General features: G+C 45.8%; 1 protein-coding gene across 1 annotated transcript in view; it reads right to left on the bottom strand.

Annotated features, from left to right (window-relative positions):
* Positions 1–280: 280 nt before the first annotated feature.
* Positions 281–10,247, bottom strand: part of CHRNA7 (cholinergic receptor nicotinic alpha 7 subunit) — a 117,355-nt gene continuing 107,388 nt past the window's right edge. Inside the window, exons 9-10 of the mRNA XM_004779547.3 lie at positions 7,864–7,973; positions 281–3,816 (exon numbers count right to left, since the gene is read on the bottom strand). Of these exons, the coding sequence (XP_004779604.1) occupies positions 3,292–3,816; positions 7,864–7,973 (635 nt within the window). The 3' untranslated portion in view covers positions 281–3,291. The remainder of the gene's footprint in view (positions 3,817–7,863; positions 7,974–10,247) is intronic.

Here is a 10,247-nt window from a genome sequence, read left to right as displayed (position 1 = left end):
AAGCTTCAGAAATGAAAAGCATTCATGGAGAGACAAACCAATAAGTAGAAACAGCCCCAAAACACTTGACAGGAATTTAGTTTACAAACAAGGAGCCATTCTGAACAAAACGGGGAAAAGACTAACTATATTACAGGGATACACTATTATATATTTTGTTGGCACAACTGACCAACCATTTGGAGAGAAAAAAAAAAGTGCATTTTTACCTTTATTTCCTGCAGTAAATGAATTCCAGGGAGTTAGAAGATGTAAAGGTAGACAAATGAAACCATAAAAATTTAGAAGAAAATATGAGTAAATTTATTTATAATCTCAGAATGGGGAAGGCCTTTTATAACTGGAAACAAATCCCAGGATCTACCCAGGCAAATATGGATAAATTGACAACATAAAAGTTTAAACTTTCTATATGCTAAGAAATAAAACAATAAATAACATCAAAAGACAAAAATAAACAAATAAAAATATTTTCTAAACAAATATTTTCAAGATAGAAGACAAGAAAGTTCCAAAGTACACAGGCAAATTAATTAAGAAAGAGCCAAATAACCCCAAATTATGTAAAGGACATAAATTACAAAAATTGAAATGTCTAAAACATATCTGAAAGATACTCAACTTTATTCCTAATAAAATAAACTAAATCAGAATAACATTGCAATATAATTTTTCACCAAATTGGAAAAAAATATATTAAGTTTGATGATACCCAGTACTGAGAAAGTTGAGACACTAGCCTTTTCATTATATTCTTGGTAGGTATATCCATTGATTGGTATTTGGAGGGTAATCTATCAATATCTACCGAATAGTAAATGCGCAGAGCTTTGAATCCAGCAATTCCATTTCCCACTTATACCATTCCCATTTATACCAAGATATGGTCACAAATGCATGCTAAGGTATAAATCAAGGATGTTCATTACAGATTTGTATATAAAAATAAAAAAATCCTGAAAATTATATGTTCACTAATAGACTAACCAAAAAAAAAAAAAGTCCATCGAGACAATGGAATGCTAAGCAGCTATTAAGAAGAATGAGGTAGATCTTTTTATGTTGCCATGAAAGGATAAAACACTAATCACAGAAAGCAAAGTGCAGAGTGCTGTGCATAGCAGGAGGGGGTAGCAAAGGAGTCTCTCTGAGCCCCCTTACACCCCCTCCCGGCCTCCCTCCCTTTCTTTTTCTTCCTTTCTGGAAATGCCCCCCAGTCCTCAGAAGCTCATTCACCAATGGTCCCTGTAGCTATTTATGCTTTTCTTACTACATGTGCATCTTTTCCTTATTATCACTTTCTAAAATGGCAGAGTACTGGCCAAGGGGTCAAAAAATAAACTACTTCTGTTTGCTTTTTTAATGTTTTTCTGTATAAAATACAAAATCAAAGTCAGTTGGTTTTTTTTCCCAAGCAAAAGTGTTACAGAGGTTTTCAGGTAGCAATAAGAAATGAAGCATTCTCTTATATATCAAAACACTTCTACTTGTGTCTACAATAGGAAAAAAAAAAAAAAGGAAAGAAAAGATTGTGCATTGTTCATCCATCCCATGTAGAACGGCTGAACTCTGAGGACAACCCTGCTCCAAATGGCGTGACGTTAGCTAGAATGCCCTCACTTATCAACCTGCTTGCCCCTCTGCAGCTGCACACTCAGCTTTCATGCACACCCACACTCGGAGCATACCCAAGCCTCCATTCTCCTCAGTGCAAACAAATCCATGTGCGTTACCCAGAAATGAGTGAAATAAATGGCCGGAGAAAAGTCATTTCTTTCTCTCTGAAAACATAATCTTCCCTCATAATACACCCATCTCAGGGGTTAGAAGCAAATTAAAGATCTCCAGGAGCTCAAAGCCTTCTGCGGTTTTGAGCTCTGATCTGTTTCTAGATGAAACAACAGAGCAGGAGAGATTTTGTTGTGTCTCCTTCTGATTGCATTAAAAAATAAGGAAACTGGGAAGAGTCAAAGTGACCATTGTCAGCTAGATAATGTAACTAGAGAATTCTGTCACCACACAGGTTTAAAATGAAAGATTCCTTTGCTTTCAAAATGCTTATCTCCAGTGAATCTACCTTTTCAAGCTACCTTTCTGGGCTAACGTTGGAGCTGTTGAGCTGTGCGAAAGCAGATCCCTAAAAGCCAGAGACTGGAGTTACTGCTCTAGGAAAGCTGCTGCCCACATCATCCCCTTCCCAGTTCCTGCCATACAAGGAACCAGAAAGGTCCCAGATCCTGCTCCTTGGCCTTGACACATAAGGAAAGGCATAGCATACTTTCACTTTATATTGTGCATTTGTACAGACCCACAATTTTCTAAGACTAATCAACTCGAGTACATGAGAAACATCTAATGCATTATTAAACACACACACACACACACACACACACACACACACACATAGCTGGCTTAATTTAACTTTAGCTATTACATTGGGCTTATAATTTTAACAGAATTCTATTTGCCCTTTGGGTTTTTCAGAATAGAGCAAATTCAGCTCCCCAATGTCTGAGGGCAGCATACGAAGTTTGGGAGTCCCCTGGTATCTACAGACATCCCCCGGACTGGGCCAGGTGTGGTCCTAGTTCAGAATCAACATACATCTATGTCCCTCCTGATTCCCACCACAGGGTAGCTTGGCAGAAAATCAGACTGGTAAAAGCATAATTTAAAAGACCAACTATGCCTCTCTCTCTCTCTAATAAAATGCAGGAGCAGTGTAAAATTGTCTCTCTCTACCATCTATGGCAGAGAAAAATAAAATCTGAATCACAGAAAAACGAGCAGTTAGGTTTTTCCTTTTAGTTTTGTGTCCTTTTACCAATTATCTGAATGGATCTAGTGAGGGTGGTTTAATACTATTATTGTTACTTTCCTTTGAGGTTTGTAAACAAGCAAAAGCTTATGTTGAATTTTCAAATAGGCCTTCTGGCAAGTGACATGCAGGCATGCAAAACCAACTGTACAGGCCTCCCCTGGCAGTCTGGAGCCACCCTGACCTCTCTGAAGGGCTCACCAGGCATTGGGGAATGGGCAAAAACAGCTTTCAGTGGTCCTAGTGACCCTAAGGATGTTCCAAGAATATCAAGTAGCCCATCTGAGAGGGTTCAACAAAACGTGCTGAGATTGTATTATTCAAAGTAACAAGGAAACTATAACGGATATGACTGGCAGCGAGCGCTCTGGGTACATCAGCATCCCCATGTCTAGTGTAGCACCCCAGATTCTCCCCAAGCCAACGGCATCGCCTGTCGGTGCGTTTCCCACATGCTGGGGACCAAGACCAGGTTAAGCGAAGTCTTTCGACACAGCCTCGACGAAGTTTGGAGCTGACATCAGGATGCCGATGGTGCAGATGATGGTGAAGACAGAGAAGGCCATGAGACACAGGCGGTCCACCACGCACGCCGCGAATTTCCACTCACTGCAGATGGCCTCGCTCTCGTCCTGGCAGCGGAAGCGGTTGGCGATGTAGCGGACCTCCTCCAGGATCTTAGCCAGCTCCGGGTCCCCCTCGGAGGACTGCCCACCATGCAGGAGGTGCTCATCGTGCGTGGGGGAGCAGGCCATGCGACCACACACGACGCCTGAGTCGGGGGTGGGGGCACAGTGCACCCCATCCAGGCCGCGGAAGCCGATGTAGAGCAGGTTGCCGTTGGTGGTGGGCGGTCCGGCCACCGCACTCATCTCCACGCTGGCCAGGCTGCAGCGACGCTGACGCTGCTTGTGCTGGCAAGCCGGCCTCACCTTGTCCTCCCCCGGCCTCTTCATGCGCAGGAACCATGCGCACCAGTTCAGAAGGATAACTCTGGTCTGGGGAGACAACAGGGAAGTTAGGAGCAGGTGGAAGCGAGCATCAGCGGGTCCTGATCACAGCCCTACTTGTGGGGGGAAGGGGTTCCTGGGGGAGCCAGGCTCCCACTTCTTCCCTGAGTTTACACAGGCAAGCAGTGCCAACGTGTTGCAATGGTTGGGTCAAATGTGAGCCTAGAATAAACCAATCCAGAAAGTCACCCTGGGAATGAGCAGAATTCTCAGTGGCAGACACACTGCAGTCTTGGGACAAATAGGCATACGGAAGGAGAGAGCTGTCTTGGAAACAGAGCCCTGCCTGAGATGTGTAAACAAAATAAGTCACCTTCCCTCTCCAATCTTCCCCCATCCTCCACCAGCAACCATCATACCCAGCTGTCTGTGGGGCATCCCAGTGCCAGGGCAGACTTGCAGGGGCACACCGCTGGAGATTTTAAAACTTTCAAGGGGAACTCCGTGACACCTATCAGATGCTGCATGAACCCCGCTTGAAATAGTGTCTGCTGGAACACCGGGTCCCTTGTAAGGATGGCATATCATTGCAAAGCAGGTTTTTGTCCTGGTGAAAAGCAAGTGCCAAGAAAGTCAACATGGAACAGAAAATGGGGGCACTGTGCTCCTAAGATTTGAAGGGGTGTGCTGTGCCAACAGGTGCCTCGGGGTCAGGACATAAATACTTAGTACATTATTTTGACCACCTTAATAAAGAGAGTCATTAGGTGGGGTTTTTTTGTTTTTGTTTTTGCCCTAGGGCCTGTGAAAAAAATCCACAAGACACTAAAAGAGCTGTGAACCAGGGAAGTTTAGGGACCTCTAACCTAATTCATTAGGCTGCAATGAGGAAAGTACTTGGAAAAGTCGAAAGCAGGGGTTGGCAGAGTTTAAGGGGCCACATAATAACCTCCATAAGGTCTCTGTTGTAACTACTCAGCTATTAATAAAGTATAGGAATAGTCATAGAAAGCTTGTAAAAAAATAAACATGGCTTTTTTCTACTAACATTTTATTTGCAAAAGCAGTTGGTAGGCCAGATTTGACCACTGGAGTCACAGTTGGCTGACCTCTGGTTTAACATGTTTTATCAACATATACTGCCTACGTGCAGAAGATGCTGGAGAGAAATCACTGAGATTTCTGGTTTTTCCCTCTAATGAAAAGAGGGAGCCATGCAAAGCCTTAATTCAGGTTAAAAAATTTCTTGGAAACTTAATTGAGACAACTGTGGGAAGAGTGGGCCCTTTCCCTGAAGTTATCCAGATACCAATTTTAATTTTGGTTTAGGATTGCAGTGAGTTCCATCAGCAACATAAAAGGCATGTTTCCCATCTATAAGTACAGGCAGTAAGTTGTGAAGTTTATGCCTGTAGCACTTTGATGGCATCTTCTCAGAGATAACTGCAGTAGACCTGTCTGGAGACAGGCAATGAAAAGAACAAGAAGCCTAAGTGCAGGTTCACTCCAGCTGTAAAGAGAACCCTTTGCTCAGGGCAGAGGCACTCTGTATATCCTGCCCACACCTTATGGACAAATCTCCAGAGCCGGGAAATGCCTGTCTGCATACCCTGGAGGGTTTTCCATGACCAGTAAGGAGCAGGGACATATGGCACCCCATGAATCTGCAGGTCAGTCTAGCCCTCCACAGGAGGCTGAGAAGACATGCCAGTTCAGTTGCTCCTATCAGGGCCTTTGTGAAGTGAGTATAATTTCCCCACCCATTTTACAGATAAAGAAACTGAGGCTTCAAAGAGGCTAATAAATTGGCTCAAGGTCACACAGTAAGCAAGCCATCTATGCGTTTAGGCTTTCACAGCTCATCTGTGAAAGGGTCTATGAAGTCTTTTTCAACACTCCTGTGACTTTAGCCCAACCCCCACTTCAAGGAAATGCATTGGACAGCGAGTGCGTCCAAGCCCAGAGACAGCTATACACATGGAGTGTGTGTGTGTGTGTGTGTGTGTGTGTGTGTGTAGCGGGGGGCGGGGGGCAGGGGAGTCTGTGCCTACCCTGGAGCACATCTCAAGCTAATGTGGTCCACACCACCAAGTCTGTTCTGAGTTCCATGGCTTGAATCATTAGCTTTCAAGGCTAAAGCATCTCCAAAGATGCAATTATCCTCTTGACACTTATCAAACTGTGCTCATGACCTCTTCTGTTGGGTTATGGTTTTGTGTCTGGCTGTGTAAATGTCACATAATGCCACGGCACCGGCAATATCTTCTTCATAGCAACACATCATAATAAAAGTTCCTTGGAGGCTATTTATTTTTCAAATACACACAGAAAGAAAGAAAAATGCAGGAGGTTATATAAATTGAAAGTGAGAGATCCAAGCTTCATATTTCATTTGCAGCCATTGGTTTTAACACACTCCCGTGCTGAGAGGTGAATAATTAGCATAGACTCTTAATTAAGATTTTTTTTTTTTCTGGGCAGTAATACTATCAGGTCTTTAAAAATGGTTTTGTGTCTTAAATATAAGGAATGATAATATGTGTTTTTAGTTTTACATTTGCATATACACTTGAAGGATAATGGGGAAATTGCTTAAAATGGCTATCAGTATTGGTGGTGGAAGCACAGTGAGGGCTGGGAATGAGAGCAGGATTTCCTTCCGTATGATTTAACTTTCACTTTGACTTTTGAAACATGTGAATGTATTACCTTTTTCAAATGGAAGGAAGGTAGCCAGAAAGTGTGTCAGGGCTGTAAAAGTCAGATGACAATGTAGTGAATATGTGCAAATGTGTCCCACTTTTTAATGGGGGGACCTTCTCAAAACAAGCCCACGGACTGCAGTGATGGGACATATGTAGGAGACAGCACCATTTCTGGGGGCTCATTCCAGTGCTGATGCAATGGGCTACGAGAGAAAGTCGTTATTAAGTGTATGAAATTGCTGTGGAAAAGAATCTAAGAGGACACAGTAACTCGGTAAAGTAAAAAAAAAAAAAAAAAAAAATTTTAAATTGGTCTTTTCAATCACTTTGGGTAACTGTAAATTATTGCACAATGAATAGTTTTAGAAGGCCTGGGAATGCTTTCTTCCCAGAGGTTCACAAAATGTCCCTGACTTCTTGCACCTGCATTTAGTGTGTGTGTGTCGGGGCGGGGGGGGGGGGTTCTTAGAGTCCCTTCCAAACTTGGATGCAAGGTTATAGATCTCCAAAGAACACAGCCTTGTTTTGACAAGAGGGCTCCTTCAGAACCCGCTGTGCCCAGGCCATGCTCTCTGGACAAGAACACTGGAAGGTCTGCAGGGCCCAAGTAAGGATCCATCCCTCCCCTGGCCCTGGGTGTTGTCACAGTGTGCTGAGGTGAGGAAAGCCCAGGCCATACTTGGCCCTAATCAAGGTTTCCTGAGTGTCAGGTGAGGAACGGAATGGAGCTTCTGATCCCGGACTCCCAAGGGCACAGCTTGGTAAGCATCTGCCTATATCCCAGTGCCCAGTGCTGAGCAGGAGCTGGGAAGGTATGGCATGGCCCAGGGCTGACATAATAGGCTGTTATATTCAATCATTTATCTTTTTCCCTTTTGCTTTTATCCTAGCCCCCCCTGCCCACTGGTAAGCACTAACCTTTATTAGATAAGCCTGTGGTACGCTGGCATTCGTCCAGGCACTAACTACCTGTGTTAATACATGGCTCACTCTCTCTCACCCCGTTGGTCTTCATTCTGTTTGGAAGATCCAGCCACATGGCTGGGTGCTTATCTCCTCTGCTTCTTCCAACCACTGTCCTGTTCTCCACAGCGTACGTGCGAAACGTTTTAGAAACACACTGGTAGCCAAACGTAGAGAGCGGCCAGTGTGTGGGCCCGTTCTGGAATGTCAGGTTGCAAGAACAGTGCCATGGGCCCCTAAGAGCATGCTCACCGTAACAGGCCAGAGATAATACAATAGTGCGGACCGATGAGGTCCTGTGGGATACATGGCTCTGTGTTGAGGGCTGCTAGCTGTCGGTGGGAGTTTTAAAACAGATAATTCATCTGCGGAGTCACCCACGCTGAGGGCCCCTGACTCCCTGTGGTGAAGAGCAGGAGGGACGCACCCACTTGGGCATCTTGCCGCCGTCGGGGTCATGGTGGTGGTACTGCAGCACAATCACCGTCACGACCACGGAGAGGCCCACGATGATCATGGTGCTGGCAAAGTACTGGGCTGCGGAGACAAGAGATGTAGGGTGAGCCCCGGGCCCTCCACGGCACAGGCATCATGGCATGGAAGGCAGAACCAGATGGCGATCTCTGACTGCCTGGGACCATGTGGCAGAGCTTGGAGCAGGGCAGGACTGTCTACAGGCCTCCAGAACCCCCGCCCACACTCTTGGCAGGCAGAGGCCAGCCTGGAGCACGGGGACCAGCTTTCCCATCCATGCCAGCTGCTTGGCTTGGCTGACCCCACTTTTGTGACTCCGCGAGCCTCCTCCTCCAGGGAGGGTTAACAGTGCCTCACAGGACGCTGATAAGGTTGTTCCTAGGACAAAGGCTGTGGACTGTGATGGGAGCTGAGAATACCGTGGTAGTGAAGGTCTGGTCCCCATCGTGATGACTGTAGGCCAGGGACATGCTGGAGGCCGGGGTGTCATAAGGACAAACCTGGGCATCACTGGCAGGGTACCTAGAATTAGTGTGGCAAATGAGCCTGGTCCCATGTAATGAGAGATAGGAGGAGGTGTCAGGTGGCAAATGAGCCTGGTCCCATGTAATGAGAGATAGGAGGAGGTGTCAGGTGTCTGAAGAAAACGTGAAAGACAGGGACTTCCCTGGCTGAGAATGCCAGCTTCAGCTCCCGTGGGCAAGGATGCATTTCTCCTCCTTGGTCCACATGAGAAGCATGGCACATCCTAAACAGCTCTCCACTAACCCACTGCCTCAAACCATGAGTTCAGACATCTATGAGTTTAGACAGGCTACTCAGCCTGTCTGGGCCTCAGGTTCTTCAGCAGTATAACAAGGATGGCAATGCCTTCTTTTGTGGGGCTGGTGCAGGCATTAGCAATTATATGAGCTGAGGATCTAGAAGAAAGCCTGGCGAAGGGAAGACATTCCTTGGTTGGCAACTCTCATTACTAAACCTTTGGTGTGGCTTTCAGCTCAAGGGGGCTGAGCTTGAAGCAGAGGACATCCTGGTGCAGAGGCTAAGTGCATGGCCACACACTCGGTTAAGAATGCCTCCTTTTCTCTGGGCAGGAAGGAAGTCACTGCCCCACTGCGGGAATCAAGCGGTACATGTGAGAAGCTGTGAGAGAAGGATATCTGAGACTTCAAGTTAGCACCAGGGATCTCTAAGAAAAGGAAGGAGGTAGAACAAAACTGTGACTTCTGTGGGCTGAGTTTATATTTATATGTTGAAGCTCTAGCCCCTGGTATCTCAGAATATGACTGTATTTGAAGACAGGGCCTTTAAAAAGGGGGTTAAGTTAAAATGAGGTCCTTCGAGTTGGGCCTGATCCTATCTGACTAGTGTACTTATAAGAGGGGAACTTTGCACACACAAAGGGGTACCAGGAATGCACCCAGACAGGGAAGACCATGTGAGGGCACAGCAAGAGGGTGGTCATCCACAAGTCAAGCAGAGAGGCCTCACTGGAGATCAAACCTGCCGGCACCTTGGTCTTGACTCCTAACCTCCAGATCTATAAGCAAATACATTTCTGTGTTTTGATACCTGGTCTGTGGAATTTTACTGTAGCAAACCTAGCCGACCAAGACAAAGACCTGTGGAGACATGTGGGGTCAAAGGATCCCCACAGCTGAAATCCCATCTTTCTAGACATGGGCTATGCACCAACCATGTCTTTTGCTCATCGGTTCATCGGTCAAGGCAGGGATGCCCTCTACCCCACAGAGCCTGCTTTCTGTTTGAAGTCTCTACTGAAAGCATTGTGTTGGAAGGTAGGAAGAGTGGGCTGAAGCATGGTTTCTTGACATCTGGATGGTAGTGAGAGAACTAGGAACACCCACAAAGGCTTTTCACAGCAATACTGTCTCTCTCTGGTCAAAATATCACACATTAGAGGAACAAAGGAGAAACTTGCCTTTGTAGTTTGTGAAGCCTGGGAGTATCTGTGTAAGATAAATAGGCTCCCCTAGACCCACCCTCCCTTGTTAACCACACAGGGTGGCCCTCAGGTGGCCGGGGCAACAGGAATAATCATAGACTCCATTTGTCTTTCTGAACTCCATCACCCAATTGGAGGAGTGATGCTCATATTAAACCTAATATCCCCTATGAGGCTGTTTGCTTCCCATTCTCAAAACTGGCTTGAAGGTTTGGTTCCCTGACCAGGAACAGAGCCCTGGCTGTAGTGGCGAAAGTAGCAGATCCTGACCACTAGACCTCTGAGCACCCCTCTGCACGTTGCTACTTATTCCAATCCAGGGAGGTACACAGCCACGGGCAATGCTATCTCCTGTTTCTGTCATCCTGTCC

The sequence above is a fragment of the Mustela putorius genome, unplaced genomic scaffold (genome assembly GCF_011764305.1).
Source record: "Mustela putorius furo isolate JIRA1106 unplaced genomic scaffold, ASM1176430v1.1 tig00003972_pilon_pilon_pilon, whole genome shotgun sequence".
NCBI classification, from domain to species: Eukaryota; Metazoa; Chordata; class Mammalia; order Carnivora; family Mustelidae; genus Mustela; species Mustela putorius.
This window is presented reverse-complemented; position numbering and strand designations above follow the sequence as displayed.